We start from the raw sequence: 19,755 nt of genomic DNA on the forward strand, positions 1-19,755 counted from the left end.
ACATGTTCTGAATATTTAATAAATTGTTTATTAACAAACTCTATTAGATATAACACTACCAACTCCTTGTCACCTATAAACCAAAATCTTACGTTGTTTAATAGCTTTGCATATACTGTTGTCCAGTACATTGAATTGAATTTAGCATCTTTATTGTACAAAATTTATCAAAGTGGCCCCCCACATTCTTTCATTTTTCAGTATGCGGCTGTCGGTGGAAACATTTTGGACACCCCTGCGCTTGTCAATTAACTGCTGCGAGTCCTATAGTCTCCACGGACTGAAAAAGCCACCAGCGGCTAATTAGCACCAGACCAAAAAAACATCAACGTGGCTGTAGGCAACGTCCTGATGTATTTTTTTTTAAAGTATACATGATGGCAGTACCTGCTTTTAAAGTATCATAAGGTCAGCATCCAGTAGATGTATTTAGCTCTGCATGCGCTTTAAAATGTTGCTAGTCAGCCATTGATTCAAGCGCAGTAATGTATGTGATGTCTTTCCTAATAAAGACCTGCGGTATAGTAAATGGGCGAATCGTTTCGCCTCCAAATGAGCATGGCCATGAAACGCCTTGCCTTCCTCGCCATCATACAGTTATCTTGTTTTAAACATAGATTAATCACCTCATTTGAATTAGCTGCTGTGGCAATAATTCAGCATCCATCAATGTCTGAGGTTATACGCTGCCATTACATTGTGAGATTAGCACCGTGTGCAATCAATGTAAATTTAGCCTCAGTATTATAATGCATTCTGTGAGGGTGACTAAATCCTTTAGTTTGACTGAGTAAGTTTCACAGAGATGTGCCATTTCCTCTTCTAGTCCCGTCACCAGGTGTACAGTATTTTCGGCCAACAGTTTTTTGAAATATATCTCAAATGCTCAGACAGTTGAGCAGGCGCAATTCTCTGCAAGCCTGCAAAGGTGTCATCAAGCCAAACCATCGTCAGCCCATTGGAGAGAAAATGTCATTCCGTACTCTTTTTGCAGAGACCTCTTGACACACAATCACAGCCTGAAAAGTCGATCCCCATCGCTTTGATGCATTTAAAATCGAACTTTGTGCTTCCACATTTGTCTGATCTGTTGTTTGTTGTTTTCACGAAAGGGTGAGCCGGTGAATGAAGAAGATGTTTTTGTGGCCGTAAAAACTTGTAGGAAGTTCCACAGCGAAAGAGGTGAGAGATTTTGCCAATGCCTATTCAAAAAATATTATTTTATTATTATTTGTGTGTATTTTCTTTTACCACACACAGGTCTTTGCAAAGATAACATTGCTTTGTTTTTGGTTCATTAAACAATTTAAAATGTTTTATGAGACAGTTAAAGCATATGGTGTTTACTAGTATTTTGAAAAAGACCAAACAGATATTTTTTATCCTGAATTTCATTCATCTGTCATTATTTTACAATAAACACTGTAAGTTTTTGCTTAGTCCATACACTGTTTGTTTATATTCAGTTTTTTACTGCTGTATTTATTTAGTATTTTTTTCTAATCTTTAATTTTGAATTATTTATCCCAGTATTTTATGTTTTTACTTTTTAGTATTTTTTTTATCCACTTCTTTCTTTTTTCTTTTTCTGTCATCCCTGCAAAAAACATTGTATTATTTATTTAGAGCATTGTTGTCCAAAGTGCGGCCCACAGCTAATTTTTAACGGCCCGCTGCACATTCCAGAAATACTATTACTAAGAAAAACACAAAAATAGTTAAAATTAGGTGTAAAGTAACAAGGAATATATCTTTTTAAATGTAGTTTGTGGACACCTTTCTTTGCAGCTGGCTTTGGGGTATCTTCTTTAGCAGCAGGCTAAACCTTGTCAGGTGGCCGACAAGGTTTGATGTGTTGAAGCCCAATGTTTTTATCCTCTCCTCACAGAATGTTTGCCGAACATTTGGTGCTATTGGCGCGTGAAAAGCCATTCTCTGAAACAGTGAAGAAGTCTCAAAAGTTCTGCGCCATGTTTGTTTAAAATGAACTCAGGGGAAGTTTATGACTTGGGTAATAGAAAGGGAGTGTTTGATTTTCTCACCCTAACACACTACACAGTTAATTTCGCCTCATTGGAGCATGTTTTTTGAATGGTAAATGGATTTTATTTGTGTAGCATTTTTCTACCTTCAAAGTACTCAAAGAGCTTCGACACTATTAACACATTTACCTACTGATGACCCAGCATCAGGAGCAACTGGGGGTTCAGTACAGGGTTTCTGCGGGTCATTAAAAAGCATTACAAGTCATTAAATTGATTTTGCAAAAATTAAGGCCATAATTGGCGTTAAAGAGCATTAAATTGGATGTCCAGAAAAAAATGTATGCAGTGAAATCACACATGCTATTAGCTAATAACAAGTGGACACCCCTGATACAGTGATTACTGAGACATGATGAAAGAGCAGGATTAAATAAACCAAACTACTCCTTATCGGAGATGTTGACTTGAATAAGTCCGAAACAAACAATCTCTTCCATGACCTTTACAATTCTTGTACTTGTACCGCATAATATTACTGAGTGCTGTTTCTAATATTTTGTTACCTTATTTATAGCAAGAAATGCAAAATATGAGATGCTTTTCATGACAAGCTTACATCAAGAAGCTTTCTTCAGCTTTAAATGTCACACGTTGTAAACAGTATCTATAGAGTCTCGCTCGAATCCAGGAAGGCTGGCAGAAACCCATTTGAAAATGTCACAATAAAATGAGGTCGTACCTCGTGTGACACATTAATTTCCACGCAGGTTGTTTTGATCGTTTTGATTCAATGCCAACATAGCACAGTTGAAAACTATTTTATTAATAATAATAATAATACCTGGGATTTATATAGCGCTTTTCTAAGTACCCAAAGTCGCTTTACATGTTAAAAACCCATCATTCATTCACACCTGGTGGTGGTAAGCTACTTTCATAGCCACAGCTGCCCTGGGGTAGACTGACGGAAGCGTGGCTGCCAATTTGAAAACTATTTTATTGATTGACTATTTCATCCTTGGCCCCAGTTCCAGTGATCAAGAAGACTTGGGAGAGGGACGCCATCTATTTGGAGTACTACAGTGACCATGCGGATCCTTCAATACCCACCGTCAACTTAGGCGTGCCCAACACCGAGCGAGGTAAGCGAATCCTTTGCAATTTCAGCAGCCTCTTTTATCGTGCTGTTTCAGGGTCAACGAGATGAAATTGAAAATGGGGGGGGGGACATCACAGATGTGACAACTGTAGTTGAAACTAATTTAGCACAGACCTCCACCATGGCCAAATATTGATTGAAATTGAATCGACACACACATACAGCATCTTTTTTTTTTGTTTGTGGGCCCAAACAGTAAAACCCTCCATAAAATCTATTATATATTAAGTTATGTACATACATATTTTTGTGGGATTTGTTCCAATGTAATCATTTATATAGCACATTTAAAAACAACTCCAGCTGGCCAAAATGCTGTATAGACATAAGAGACCATTTTAAAAAATTGTGCAAAGCAGTGTCACATGTACATTTTAACACAACAGGATGAATAATATACTACAATAACAATTATGCCTTAAAAGAAATGCACAAATACATCACATGAAAATAAAATTATATAAATACATTTAAAAAGTGCATAAAACAACAAATAAACTTTATAGTGGCTCGTGTCAACTGTTAAAATAATTGTACTTCCGACATTTTCCTATTTGCTTCAGCTTATACCATTTTTTCTCCCTCAGTCTTTCTTTCGTAAGTTAGTCAGATTTTAGACTAAACACTGTTTGAATATAGGAAAATAAAAACCTCCCTAATTAACGAATCAAATAGAATGAATTGCACATAATTAAGGCGTACAATTAGATAGCGCCTCCATACCACTAGTTTGAGAATCACTTAATGAGTTCAAATCGGAGCCCCATGAGGTGACGCCAACAGTTTCCCTACAATTAGTAAGCTATTCATCCCCCAACCTTTCAGTCTCGAAGCCAAGATCTTGCAGCCTAAGCTACTCATTTATTGATAAATGGATGACTGGATATTGAGAATTTAAAGTCATGACAGAATGAAAATTTCAGATTTTTTTGTAGCCTGTGGTGATTTTTTTTAAACTAATTCGAAGGATTACCTGAAGAACATTCCTGTTTACAAGGTGAAGGCTTTGCCCCAGGGGGGCCTCCAGGCCAAAGTGTTTTACTCTCCTTCCCAAAAAAATGCACTTTTGCATCCAGCTGTGTAACAACTTTGTGCACTGCAAAAACTGAAATCTAAGTAAGATTAAATATCTTAAATAAGGGTGATATTTGCTTATTTTCTGTCTGACAAGATAATTCTTCTCAATAAGCAGATTTTATGTTAGTGTTTTACTTGTTTTAAGGGTTTTGGTCCTAAATGATCTCAGTAAGATATTACAGCTTGTTGCTGAGATTTTATGATCTATATTGAGTAAAACATGCTTGAAACTAGACTATCAACTGATGCAAAGCTGTGTCATCAACACTCACAATTAGAGATAAATGCTTTAAAATGTAATATCAGAAATTATCGGTATCGTTTTTTTTATTATCGGTATCGTTTTTTGAATTTTTAATTTTTATTAAATCAACATAAAAAACACAAGATACACTTACAATTAGTGCACCAACCCAAAAAACCTCCCTCCCACATTTACACTCATTCACACTCATTCACACAAAAGGGTTGTTTCTTTCTGTTATTAATATTCTGGTTCCTACATTATATATCAATATATATCAATACAGTCTGCAAGGGATACAGTCCGTAAGCACACATGATTGTGCGTGCTGCTGGTCCACCAATAGTACTAACCTTTAACAGTTAATTTGACTAATTTTCATTAATTACTAGTTTCTATGTAACTGTTTTTATATTGTTTTACTTTCTTTTTTATTCAAGAAAATGTTTTTAATGTATTTATCTTATTTTATGAATTTTTTAAAAAAGGACCTTATCTTCACCATACCTGGTTGTCCAAATTAGGCATAATAATGTGTTAATTCCACGACTGTATATATCTGTATCGGTTTATATCGGTATCGGTAATTAAGAGTTGGACAATATCGGAATATCGGATATCGGCAAGAAGCCATTATCGGACATCCCTACTCACAATTATAAAACTACTTTTTTAAAGTAATCATTTCTTACTTCAAGCATGAAAAAAAAATCATGATGCCGAGCACATATTGTTATGTCAAGATAATGGCACTAGCATTTCAAGTTTCAAGTTTATTCACAATACCATAGAACAATTACAATAGTAGTGAATATCATTTAAGGATGGTGGTAAGTGAAAGGGTCCCCCAAATAAGATAGAAGAAGCTTTTAGCAGGGGTTCCAGAGGACTGTATATGCATGGAATGCTGAAACATGGTGGCAAGCACAAAAAACGCTATATGATAAACACAAAATAAGAGTACTAAAGCAAGCATACACATACATACATTCATTCAACCATGCAAAACGCAACAGTAGTCTACCCCACATGAGGCATTAGAGATAGGTGGTTAATAGGTAAGATTTCAGTTTAATTTGCTTAATTTAAGAATATTTTTCAACATATTGAGCAAAAAGGTCTCTTTTTTTTCTACCAAGAAAAGTGCACTTGTTATTAGTGAGAATATCTTTATTTTCAGGTATTTTTGGGTTCATTGAGGTTAGCTAATTTTACTTGTTTTGGAAAGTCTTGACAAGCCGAATTTTCTTGTTTTATTGGCAGATAATTTTGCTTAGTTCAAATAAAATACCCCAAATTTTTGTATTTCTTTTTTCTTGTTTTTGAACACTGACTTTTTGCAGTGTGTCGAGTGCAGACCGCTTTCTCTCCGTTGTCTTTGGCCAGTGCTTCTCAAATATTTTCTGTTACGCCCCCCCCAGAAGAACATTTTTCACGCCCCCGCCCACTCTTCACAGTAACTATAAATAGTATAATTTTGTCTATAAAATTGTTATAATTATACCTCTGCATAACATTTTAAGCTGATCAACATTATAGGAAACAACACACCGGTCTTTCCTTTTCTTTCACCGTGGTTACAGTAAAGCCAAGTGCTACATACGTCGTCATAATCTGGCACGGCTAAAAAATAAAGCGTGTTCCCCGAGGTCACACGTACCGTGTACAACCAGAGGGGCCCGCCCCACTATTTGAGAAGGACTGCCTTAGGCTGAGACCTTTTGGAGAACAAATTATTCCAGACAGCACATAGCTGTCTGTGACTAAAAGTACCTAAGACCTTTGGTGTTTGCGCCTTAATGGGATGATACATTGGCTGTGGTCACTGCAGATTGGAGGAGTAGGATGAGGCGTCGGAAGGAGGGCAGTGCAATCTGCAGCCTCTCATCCGTAACTCTGTGCAGGCTAACGAGGGGGCCAAGTCAGAGTACTCTGCTCTGCTGGGCCTTGACGGGCTACAAACTATCCAAGCCTGTCCTTTCTCACATGGAGCTGTTCTTTTTACTGTTGCTTCCTACTCCCACTCATGTTGGTAGCAAAAGATTGAACCTAACAACCAGTCAAACCAATTAAAGCGTCTTAGTTTTAGGGAGGAATTGGAAAACTGTGACAGGTGACCAGGCCGCCTCGCCCCAAACGCAGAACACACGCTTTTGCGTGATTAAGCGCAAGTAAAATGTTCATTCATAAATGACAAGGCTCTCGTGGTGCACATAGTACTGCTTGTTTTGCAAACCTGAAGGTGCTGGGTTCAAATCCCTGTTGTGGTTGAGGTAGCAAAGTTTATAGCTTTGTTTTAATGGTGTTATATTGTTTTTTGCACAAAAAAATTATAGTGATTAATAAATAAATTTGCATTAAAAATGAAAAAAAATATTAATTTATTTCCCTTGAATTTGTTTTAGTGCACTAAAAAAAGAGCAGACAAAATATGATATGAAAAAGTTTAGATTTCATTAAAAAATATACTAAAAACTTGTGAAGTTATCTGTCCATGCAGCTAGTTAGTTTTACTTGATAAGACATCCTAAATTAAGATTTATACATCTTGAAATTAGCAGGACTTTTAAGTTGGACATAGGTATTTAAAGGCCTACTGAAATGATTTTTTTTTATTTAAACGGGAATAGCAGATCCATTCTATGTGTCATACTTGATCATTTCGCGATATTGCCATATTTTTGCTGAAAGGATTTAGTAGAGAAAATCGACGATAAAGTTTGCAACTTTTGCTCGCTTATAAAAAAAAGCCTTGCCTGTACCGGAAGTAGCGTGACGTCACAGGAGCTAGTATTCCTCACAATTCCCCGTTGTTTACAATGGAGCGAGAGAGATTCGGAGCGACAAAGCAACGATTACCCCATTAATTTGAGCGAGGATGAAAGATTCGTAGATGAGGAACGTTACAGTGAAAGACTAGAGAGGCAGTGATGGACGTATCTCTTTTCGCTCTGACCGTAACTTAGGTACAAGCTGGCTCATTGGATTCCACACTCTCTCCTTTTTCTATTGTGGATCACGGATTTGTATTTTAAACCACCTCGGATACTATATCCTCTTGAAAATGAGTCGAGCACGCGAAATGGACATTTAAAGTGACTTTTATCTCCACGACAATACATCGGTGACACACTTAGCTACTGAGCTAACGTGATAACATCGTTCTCAAATGAAGATAGAAACAAAAGAAATAAACCCCTGACTGGAAGGATAGACAGAAGATCAACAATACTATTAAACCATGTACATGTAACTACACGGTTAAAAATTCTCAGCCTGGTAAGGCTTAACAATGCTGTTGCTAACGACGCTAAGGCTAATTTAGCAATTTAGCAACCGGACCTCACAGAACTATGATAAAAACATTAGCGCTCCACCTACGCCAGCCAGCCCTCATCTTCCCATCAACAGCCGTGCTCACCTGCGTTCCAGCGATCAACGGCGTGACGAAGGACTTCATCCGTGGGTTTGGCGGCAAGCATCGGCTAGGCGTCTGCTAAGTACCGTAAGTAGTCCTTGTTGTGTTGCTGTAAGTATTGTACTTAGCCGCTAATACACCGATCGATCCCACCTACAACGTTCTTCTTTGCAGCCTCCATTGTTCATTAAACAAATAGCAAAAGATTCACCAACACAGATGTCCAGAATACTGTGGAATTTTGTCGAAGAAAACAGGAGGTTTTTGTATCGGGTCCGATGGGGTCCAACCACTTCCGTGGATTTTGTGACGTCACGCGCATAAATCATATCCAAAGGAGTTTTTCAACCGGAAGTGTGGCGGGAATTTTAAAATTGCACTTTATAAGTTAACCCGGCCGTATTGGCATGTGTTTCAATGTTAAGATTTCATCATTGATATATAAACTATCAGACTGCGTGGTCGGTAGTAGTGGGTTTCAGTAGGCCTTTAATTCTAATAAAAAAGCAATATTCAACATGCACTTCTTAAAATAGGCATCCTTACGATGTTACAGAATCTTTAAACAAGATTTTCCATGTGAGAAAACCCAAAATATTTTTATTTGAATAGCTGTTTTCTCAATTTTACCATTTTTAAACTAGAATAGAAAAAATATAATTATTCATACCAAAAATTTAAATTATTCTGTAAAGTCATTGACTAAATATAAGTCAATCAATCAATCAATCAATCAATGTTTATTTATATAGCCCTAGCTCTTAAAATTAGGTACATTTCTAGAAATGAAACTGTAATTCTTGGAAAGTGGCAAATCATGTGTACAAAACATGCATCAAATTAAATTCATCTTTGATGAAAAGGTTTTAACATCATTTCACATAAATAAAAACTGTCGCTAATCCTCGCTAGTTAGCTAGCTAGCGGCTAATGCCCCTTTCACAGTGTTTTAGGTACCGGTACTTCTAAATCATTAATCCTCGCCGCCGAATAAAGTAGGTTTCATACAAGTATCATCCCTGCAGGACGAGAAATATCTAAACACGCTTCACTACACACCATAGGAGGATACAATAGCTAACTGCTAACAGCAAGCTAGCGCTCCTGAATGTAAACAAATGGGTGGAACTATACAAACATCGACTGGAACGATACCAAGTACAAGTGGCGTATATAGTCGATACCACAATCATTACATCAATATTTTTTATCATCACAAATGTTTTTCTCATTTCATTAATGTTCATAAACTACTTGGTATTGGATCAATACCCCAAATTTGTAGTATCACCCAAAACTTGTGTAAATTATCAAACAACAGAAGAATAAATGCTTGTTACATTTTAACAGAAGTGTAAATAGAACATGTTAAAACAGAAAGTAGCCAAATAGTAACAGTAAATGAAAACGTTAATTACTAATCTAGCCTTTTTCTACTGGTTGTCCCTCATATTTTTGACAAAATAATAGAATGGGAAATGACACAATATGTTACTGCATACTTCAGCAGACTAATTAGGAGCCTTTGTAACTCGTTTGCTGACTTACTACTAAACGAGAAGTTGTCTAGTATGTTTTCTATCTTATTTAATGCCAACATTCTTCTTTGAGTGCAATAAGGAACATATGTTTAATGTATCATAAGATTTTCTGTTAAAATAAAACCAATAATGAATTTTTTTGTGGTCCCCTTTATTTTTGAAAAGTTTAGAAATACATTTTAGTTCCGATCAAAATATTAGTATGGGGACAACACCAGTTCTGACCGTTATTAAAATTTCACCGCAGCATCGAATTTAGTTTGCGTCTCACCAAATCAAATGAATGCATGGCTGTCGCCTTTGGCCAGCGTTAATCGATCATAATATTAATAATAATGAATGTCAAATGAACAGATTACACATGCTTCTAGGCTTTTCAAATGTTCTTGTTGTCAGACAATATATTCGGTATATTAGACATGTTACGACTGTCATCTGCAGTCTTCTTCAGAAGGGGCACCTGACAACTGTTCTTATAGGCGTGACCAACCAACCGGGCAGACCTGTCAAGTCTACCTGGTTTGATTGCTAATGGAGAAGGGAGTCCCAGGTATGCGAGAGCATGAATGCTCCCTCATCCCGATTGATGGTTTCCTTGGGCCATCCAGGTAGACTTGACAGGTCTGCCTGGTTGGCCACACCTATAATAACAGCTGATAGGAAACACATCACAGTGGTCAGGTGACATTTCTGAAGAAGACTGCAGATGACAGTCGAAACATGTCAGGTAAAAATTCCATCTAATATACCGAAAATATTGTTTGATGACAAGAAAATTTGAAAAGTATATGAATAAGAAGACATAATTAACTTTTTGAGCAACATTTTTCGAAGCCTTAAAAAAAAAAAACAGGATTAAAAGTGTACAGACGTGCATTATTTCCTCCTCTCTGTTGCTTTTTCTAAGAACCTGCAACTCGATGCTAATGATGGCCAGGAGCGTCCCCCTGAGCGCCAAAAAGTCAACAGGCATCAATGTCACACCACTCAGCTGTCACATGTACTTTTATATTTACTATTTCTTCATTTATTCATCCTAATGCCTCAACCTTTCAAGCCCAAACATATCATTAATGCATTCACACGTGAAGTGCTAAAGGGAAACTATCGATGTCAAGTAGAGGTCAGCAATCGTGAAGCTGCTTAAGCAAGTTGACGGACGGCTGGGAGCTCTTCAATGCATAATTCAGCACCTTCAGAAGGAATATGCATCAGCAGAATAGTATTTTAACATGATTCCAGCTTAAAAGTGATGAAAAACAAGTTGATATAATGTATTTTGAATGGAAAAAATGCATGTCAATACAGTGTTTCCTGCAGGAATACAAACTTATTTGTGCTTGGTTGCAGGAAAGGCGTTAGATGACATCGTCAAATTTGTATAATTGGCCATGACGGTTGAGTGTGTAATTTTTATGGAAAGTGTGGGAGACAAAAAGTGAGCAAATAACATGAAAAGCAAAACAAATATGTTTAGGAATGCAACTTTCTTACTTCTTCTGGGTTTTTTTTATTTCACAAGGAAAACGGAGCCACCCAGTAGCACCAGGTAGCTCCAAATCGACCATTTATGTAGTTGATAGCCAGTGTCCAATTTTCTGGGAAAAGGTGCCTTCGCATTGCACAAGGGCTTTGTCATCCTCGACGTCAGACCTCAGTTCAGGGAGCATCGAGGGATTCAGTTTTTGAACATTTTGCTTTTCTTTCAGAATCAGAATCAGAATAGTTTTATTGCCATTGTTTGAGAACGGGTTCACAAACTAGGAATTTTTCTTGGTGAAAACGTGCGACATAAAACACATATAACACATATTTGGTATAAAAAGAGCTGTGACTGAGCTATCAGATAGACTTAGAATGGATTCAAGGAATTCAAGGAGCTGCTGTTAGGAGTTCTTGTTCATTTGCCTGATGGCCGAGGGGAAAAAACTGTTCAGGTGGCGGGAGGTGTGGGTCTGGATGGAGCGTAGTCTCCTGCCTGAGGGGAGAGGGGAGAATAGTGTGTGTCCAGGGTGAGAAGAGTCAGCTGTGATCCGACCCACACACCTCCTGGTCCTGGAGGAGAACAAGTCCTGGAGGGATGGGAGCTTGCAGCCAATCACCTTCTCCACAGCACGTACGATGCGTTGCAGTCTATTCTTATCCTGGACTGTGGCGCCGGGGAACCACACTGTGATGGAGGAGGTCAGGATGGACTCTATGATGGCTGAGTAAAACTGCACCAGCATCTCGGTCGGCACCTTAAGTTTCCTCAGCTGCCGCAGGAAGTACATCCTCTGCTGGGCCTTCTTGATGAGGGAGCTGATGGTCAGCTCCCACTTGAGGTCCTGGGTGATGGTGGTGCCCAAGAAACGGAAGGAGTCCACAATGGGGACGGGGGTGGGAGAGTCAATCAGGGTGAGGGGGGATGGTGGGGCTGTGACTTTCCTGAAGTCCATGATCATCTCCACTGTTTTCTGGGCGTTCAGCTCCAGGTTGTTGAGGCTGCACCAGGACGTCAGCCGGTCCACCTCTCTCCTGTAGGCGGATTCATCGCCATTCGAGATGAGCCCGATGAGGGTGGTGTCATCCGCAAACTTGAGCAGTTTTACGGATTGGTGACTGGAGGTGCAGCAGTTTGTATACAGGGAGAAGAGCCAGGGGGAGAGTACACAGCCCTGAGGAGTACCAGTGTTTGTGGTTCGACTGTCCGAGACAATCTTCCCCAGCCTTACGTGCTGTCTTCGGTCTGTCAGGAAGTCATTAATCCAACTGCAGAGGGAGTCGGGCACGTTGAGCTGGTAGAGCTTGTCTCGTAGCAGTCCAGGGAGGATGGTGTTGAAGGCAGAGCTGAAGTCCACAAACAGGATCCTAGCGTAGGTTCCTGGGGAGTCCAGATGCTCCAGGATGAAGTGGAGGGCCAGGTTCACTGCATCATCCACAGACCTGTTGGCTCTGTAGGCGAACTGCAGTGGGTCCAGGAGGGGGGCGGTGATGTCCTTGAGGTGGGGCAGGACCAAGCGCTCAAAGGACTTCATGACCACAGACGTCAGCGCGACCGGCCTGTAGTCATTTAGTCCTGTGATCCGTGCTTTCTTGGGGACAGGGACAATGGTAGAGGTCTTAAAGCAGGACGGCACGCGGCATAGCTCCAGAGAGGTGTTAAAATTTTCAGTGAAGACAGGAGCCGGCTGGTCCGCACAGTGTCTGAGAGTGGAGGGGGAGACACCATCCGGCCCGGGGGCCTTCCGCGTATTCAGCTTCAAGAACTGCCGGCGTACATCCTCTTCTTTAATGAAGAGGGTCTTTACAGTCTTATTGTGTTTTTGGAGTCCTGGGATGTCATTGGAGTCCTTTGAATCCTTTAACTCCTTTAATGATGTGCTGGCATTGGTGGGGAGGGTGATGGTGGGGGGAGCATGGCTTTGATGAGCTGAAGGCCGTTCATGACGACAGTAATGTGTGTTGAGGCCCTGAGCGAGAGTCCGGTCATTCAGGGCCTGGGGGGTTTTGGGCTTATAGTTCGTAAGGGCCCTTAGACCTCTCCAAACTGCCGCAGAATCATTGGAGCGGAACTGTTCCTGTAGATGGTTAGAGTACACAGATTTAGCTTTCTCCACTTCCCTGGTGAAGTGGTACTTCGCTTCTCTGTATGTACTTCGGTCCCCGCTTCTCCACGCAGCCTCCTTCTTCTTGCGCAGCTGTCGGAGCTTGGGTGTGAACCAGGGCTTGTCGTTGTTATAACAAACCCTGGTGCGCGTTGGAATGATGCGCGCCTCATTGAACTGTTTGTATGAGGTCACAGTGTCCGTATACTCGTCCAGATTGTTCGTGGCCGCTCCAATTGCCTCCCAGTCTGTCGTTTCCCAACAAGCACGCAACTCGTCCACAGACTCGGCGGTGAAACACTTAATGTTCCTCATAACAGGTTTAGCCAGTTTCAGTCTCTGTCTGTATGAAGGGATTAAGTGCACCATCACGTGATCTGATAGTCCAAGAGCAGCACGCGGGACTGCATGAAAAGCCTTGCTCAATGTAGTGTAGCAGTGATCCAGCGTGTTCTCCTCTCTGGTTGGGCATTTAATAAACTGTCTATACTTTGGTAATTCCTGGCTCAAATTTCCCTTGTTAAAGTCACCAAGCACGATAACAAGAGAGTCAGGAAAAGACCGTTCCACATGTAAGATCTGTCCTGCGAGCGCGCGCTGAGCGTCACGCACGTCCGCGCCGGGCGGGATGTAAACAGCCACGAGAATGAATGAAACAATCTTACGCGGTGAGTAAAAGGGCTTACAGTGGATGAATAAATATTCCAGAGAAGAAGAACAGTGTTTAAAAATCGCTGTCACGTCTGTGCACCAGCTATTGTTGATAAAGAAGCATAGTCCCCCGCCTCTTTTTTTGCCAGAGAGCGCCGCGTCTCTGTCCGCGCGGAGGAGATGAAAGCCCTCCAGTTGAAGCGCGCTGTCCGGGACACTTGCGCTCAGCCAAGTCTCCGTGAAACACAACACACATGATGAGGAGAAGTCCTTGTTCCTTCTCATCAGCAACGCTAGCTCGTCCATCTTGTTGGCAAGTGAGCGGACGTTGGAGAGGAAGATGCCTGGTAGAGGCGTGCGTAATCCCCGTCCGCGAAGACGGACAAGTGCGCCCGCTCGCTTTCCTCTTCGGTGCGGTTTCCCTCTTTTGAGCACAGAATGGACCAAATCCGCTTGGCTTTTGTGTTGTTTTTGTGACACTTTTTCCTCACACAAGATTGATGTGAAATTGTGCAAATTGATCTTAGTGAGATTTGAAGGAAATCTGCATTGTGTAAATGTGACAGAGAAATATTTACACCCAATACAACAGGGGTGTTTAACCTTTTTGACCTCAAGGCCCAACTTTTCCACGACAATGGGGGCTGGGGACCACTCAAATATTACAACTGAACTAGTAATTTTACTCTTGATTTTTATCGCATTGAATAATTATATCTAACCTACTTACAGTTTGGTTAAGAACTACTGCAATACATAATATCTAGATTAGGGGTTCTTAACCTTTTTAAGCTTGTGGCCCAACTTTTCCACGACAGAAGGGCCCAGGTACTATTCACTGAATCAACTGAAATATTCACACTGAATTAGTAATCTTACTCTTGATTTTAATCGTATTCAATAATTACATCTAACCTAGTTTACAACCTTGTCAAATAATATGAAACCATGTGTTAATCACAAATATTATCTATTTAACATAAACCTGATGCTTAGGTCAGGCTGATTAGAAAAGTATGTACAGACCAAATATTATGCATAAGAAGGGAGTCATAAATAACTGACAAAAAAATTAATTTACATAACAATTATTTTGTGCTAACTTAAAGGCCTACTGAAACCCACTACTACCAACCACACAGTCTGATAGTTTATATATCAATGATGAAATCGTAACATTGCAACACATGCCAATACGGCCGGGTTAACTTATAAAGTGCAATTTTAAAATTCCCGCCACACTTCCGGTTGAAAAACTCATTTGGATATGATTTATGCGCGTGACGTCACAAAACCAACGGAAGTGGTTGGACCCCGTCTGACCCGATAGAAAAGCCTCTTGTTTTCTTCGACAAAATTCCACAGTATTTTGGACATCTGTGTTGGTGAATCTTTTGCAATTTGTTTAATGGACAATGGAGACTGCAAATAAGAAAGTTTTAGGTGCGATCAGTGGAGCGGCGGACTACAACAACACCAACACCAATCGTGTATTTACATGTTCATGGTTTAATAGTATTATTGATCTTCTGTCTATCCATCCAGTCAGGGTTTTTATTTATTTAGTTTCTATCTGCATTTGAGACTGATGCTATCACGTTGGCTACGCAGCTAGGTTAGATTCTGTTTTTTTAGCTTCGCCAAGCGGAATATTATTAATCGTGTATTTACATGTTCATGGTTTAATAGTATTATTGATCTTCTGTCTATCCATCCAGTCAGGTTTTTTTTTTATTTAGTTTCTATCTGCATTTGAGACTGACGCTATCACGTTGGCTACGCAGCTAGGTTAGATTCTGTTTTTTTAGCTTCGCCAAGCGGAATATTATTAATCGTGTATTTACATGTTCATGGTTTAATAGTATTATTGATCTTCTGTCTATCCATCCAGTCAGGGTTTTTTTTTATTTAGTTTCTATCTGCATTTGAGACTGACGCTATCACGTTGGCTACGCAGCTAGGTTAGATTCTGTTTTTTTAGCTTCGCCAAGCGGAATATTATTAATCGTGTATTTACATGTTCATGGTTTAATAGTATTATTGATCTTCTGTCTATCCATCCAGTCAGGGTTTTTTTTAATTTAGTTTCTATCTGCATTTGAGACTGACGCTATCACGTTGGCTACGCAGCTAGGTTAGCTTCTGTTTTTTTAGCTTCGCCAAGCGGAATATTATTAATCGTGTATTTACATGTTCATGGTTTAATAGTATTATTGATCTTCTGTCTATCCATCCAGTCAGGGTTTTTTTTTATTTAGTTTCTATCTGCATTTGAGACTGATGCTATCACGTTGGCTACGTAGCTAGGTTAGCTTCTGTTTTTTTTAGCTTCGCCAAGCGGAATATTATTAATCGTGTATTTACATGTTCATGGTTTAATAGTATTATTGATCTTCTGTCTATCCATCCAGTCAGGTTTTTTTTTTTATTTAGTTTCTATCTGCATTTGAGACTGATGCTATCACGTTGGCTACGTAGTGCCAGGTTCAAACACTGATGACATCTATTAAACAGACAAGAGACAAGGAATCAAACAGAGACAGAATTAAATTTGGACTCAAATATTGAGGAGAGACATGGCCACTGTACTTTCTCTACAGTCCTGCACCACGCTCTGACGAAGAAGGTTTTCGTCTTCTCTTTTATTTAGATGTTCAATGTTTACGCAAAAACACATTTCTCAACAGGATTGGGTAGTATGTAAACAGTCCTTGTTTTCGGTCACATGAGAAGATAAAAGAAGAAGATCCCTCGGGCCTGGGCTTGTCGTAGATTCAGCTTTGGCAGGTTTTTGAGGACAATGGATGACCCCTCCCGTCTGTTTCTATCGTACACAGCGGAATCTTCCAAGCGTTTGGCTTGGTGCAGCAGAGTCAGCTTCTTGTCTGTTCATTGGGAACTCAGAATGGAAAGTTTTTTGATAATTTAAATACAATTTTTCTGACATTTCCCTCCTGTTTATCAAATAACTTCTCCATAATCTTCTTATCCCCAATAACTTCTTCTTGCAATTTTCAGTTAATGCTTAATTTCTCTAGGACCAAGTTATGTTTACACTCAGAATTGAACATCATTTTTTTTTTTTTTCCTCATAATTATGACATTTCTGGAAATAAATCAGAAAACACCATTCTGGTAGGTATTCTTGTCTTCAGATTAATCTTCCTTGTCATCCACCAGGAAGTACATCTGAACAGCTTTATCATCTGCTGGGCCAATCGCTGTGGTAATCAGACGGTTAAACAGAGAACGCAGACAGGGAAAACAACAACATCCACACAACGTCAGTATTGCTGAACATGGCCATAGTTACCAGATACCAAAGACTTGTATTTGCCAAACACGTCCAACCACCCCTCCTACATAGATGTATCTATGCCTGAATGCTCTTTCTGTTTACCGTTAAGGGTGTGCAGGCCTTCCAGTGCTTTGGTCAGGCTACTTTCTGCATCAGTGCAGTTTGGTACGAACATGCAACACTGTTCACCAAATATTGCGCACACGCCATTTTCCGCCATGTTTAGCGTCATACGGTTTTGAAAAGCCATAAGGCAGGTGGCGGCGAGTTGATTAGCGACGGGTTCAAGTCTTGGCCTGTGTAATTTTACAATCTCTGTACGTTGTAGTGGACATAGTTTATTCTGTCAACATTCTTGTTAATCGTACACCACCAGTAGACGTATGATTCAAATCCAGCTGCAACTTGATTTACCAATTTATAGTCGTCAGATATACTTCTTTGGACACCCATTAATATAGGTTGGATCTACAACACTTTGCCAGTTTACATCATGTCTAGTTATTTTCCAATGTTCAGATATCAAACTGTTCAGGCGTGTTAACAATTCTTGTACAAATATTGATACATTTACTATGTGTATGCAGTTATCTGATGATACGTTTCCTAACTGTTGTACAGAGCATTGCATGTTAATGCAGGTATATTAGCTTTTTTCACATATTTATCAAACATTGGTTTCTGCTTTGTCTCTTTGGCTACAAGGTCAATTTTGTTTTGCTCATTACTTCAATTCAAACTTTTTTGACTCATTTTGAGTAATTTTCTGGGCTTATACATACAACACAATCAGTTTTTGTAGCCTTTTCCACTTGCTCCGCCATAAAGAACAAATTAATTACCAAAACAGGAACCAATTATTATCAACCTTTGATACACCATCAAATGGTATGTTTACAACTTGTCACAGTGGAATTTGTAGTGTGCTAGTTAACATGTCCCTTTGATAACACAAATACAATTCCAAATACTTTTTTTATTATATGACATTTTTACAATGTAAATACAATCCCAAATACTTTTCCCATTATATGACCTTTTTACCATGTGCTAAGTGTACTCAGCTTGGTCTTTCCACTATCTTTACTGCTTTTAAAGTTATCTACAATCTCTCCCCACTTGGAGAATGCTCATGTTTCCTTTTCATTGATTTTTCAAATTTTGGTAGCTGATAAGGTCTTTCAAATATTATTTCAAATGGTCTGAGTACTGTTGTACTTGTAATGTTCATGTACTGTACATTTTTACTAAATCTATACATTGTTCATGGACGTTTTGTTTTTTCCATACATTTCTTTAATCTGTTTTTATTTTATTCCCGTTTGTCCTTTTCACTAATCCTGCGCTTTGTGGATGATAAGCACAGTGATTTTTGCTATCAATGTGGAATAATGATTCTATTTTCTTGATCAATTTATTTACAAAATAAGGTCCATTGTCACTGTATAGATTTAGTTATATCATATGTTGCTATTATCTCTTTGCATAATGCTTTTGCTACTGTTAGCACATCTGCTTTTCCTTTAGGAAATATTTCTACCTACTTTTTGAAAATGCATCTACTATGACCAGACAATAATGTTCTCCTTCACTCTTATTTAGTTTAATTAAAATCTATGCCTAGATGTCGTATACAAAAAATTTTTTTTATACGAATTAAACTTTAGGAAGTATAGTACTTCTGTTTGACAATATTCATATCCCTCCTGTTGAGCCATGAGTTCAACCTTGGCTCAATATTGCTGCTCACTTATACCGATTTTTCTTTGTAAGATTGGTTTATTGTCTGGACATACATAGATGTCTTCTTTGTTCATCATCATCCTCATCATTTTTTTTTTATTCCTTTCATGAAAATGCATATATACAAGCCATATACAATTGACACTTTCATTGTTTTGTTTTTTTATACATTTCCATGATCAGAAAGGAATAGATGGAAGAATACTATTCTTATATTTATCTGACCCTTTTTTAACACAAATTATTTTAGATGACTTTATCACTATTACCTCTACCAACACCCTAACTCCAAAATACTTTTAATTTTCATTTAAGCATTTTCAAAATGACACGTCCAATCACAATCAAAAATCAGTTTGATATAATGCCAGTTGTCTCTTTTTGTAACTCTTTTTAAACTCAAAAATATTCTTGCAGCTTTTTAAGTCTTTGTCTAGAGAATTATATGCTTTCACAGCAGCAACAGACAAGCACATTTGCTTCAAATGTGTTGGCACTCTTATTTAGTTTAAAATCATACGGCCTTCTGTGGTTCTCATCTTCAGATGTGAACACAAGTAACTTTTGTAAGTCCTTCGGAAGAACTTTATTTCTAGCTTTGAACATCACTTATAGAGTATGCAATTCTACCATGTCTTTTAGTTTTAATAATCCTGACCCAATGAAGAGCGCATTTGTGTGGTCTCTATATCCTACTGTAAAAATTATACAAATTGCTTTTTTCTGCGAAAGAAATAAAGGCATTATGTTGCTGTGATATGTATTTCCCCATATTTCTGCACAATAATTGAAATAAGATAGAATAATTCAGCAATATTACGTTCTCATTGTATTATTTAACCTTGTTCAAAATAAATAAGCTTTTAGATACCTTATTTTTCACATGCAATATATGAGCTTCCCATGTCAACTTTTCATCTAAGATGACCCCAAGAAATCTGATTTCAGACAACTTCTCAAATTTTCACATTGTTTATGCATAAACTAACTTCTATCTTTCTTTTATTACTGAATACTATAAATTTAGTCTTTTCCAAGTTTAAAAATAATTT

At 38.6% G+C, this 19,755-nt stretch overlaps 1 protein-coding gene across 4 annotated transcripts in view; it reads left to right on the forward strand.

Annotated features, from left to right (window-relative positions):
* b3glcta (beta 3-glucosyltransferase a) overlaps nt 1–19,755 on the forward strand; it is a 162,375-nt gene that overhangs the window by 121,751 nt on the left and 20,869 nt on the right. For all 4 annotated transcript variants that reach the window (XM_062060444.1, XM_062060443.1, XM_062060445.1 and 1 more), the window contains 2 exons: nt 1,113–1,182; nt 3,014–3,127. In XM_062060444.1, the coding sequence (XP_061916428.1) occupies nt 1,113–1,182; nt 3,014–3,127 (184 nt within the window). The remainder of the gene's footprint in view (nt 1–1,112; nt 1,183–3,013; nt 3,128–19,755) is intronic.

This window comes from Entelurus aequoreus, linkage group LG10 (genome assembly GCF_033978785.1).
Source record: "Entelurus aequoreus isolate RoL-2023_Sb linkage group LG10, RoL_Eaeq_v1.1, whole genome shotgun sequence".
Classification (NCBI taxonomy): Eukaryota; Metazoa; Chordata; class Actinopteri; order Syngnathiformes; family Syngnathidae; genus Entelurus; species Entelurus aequoreus.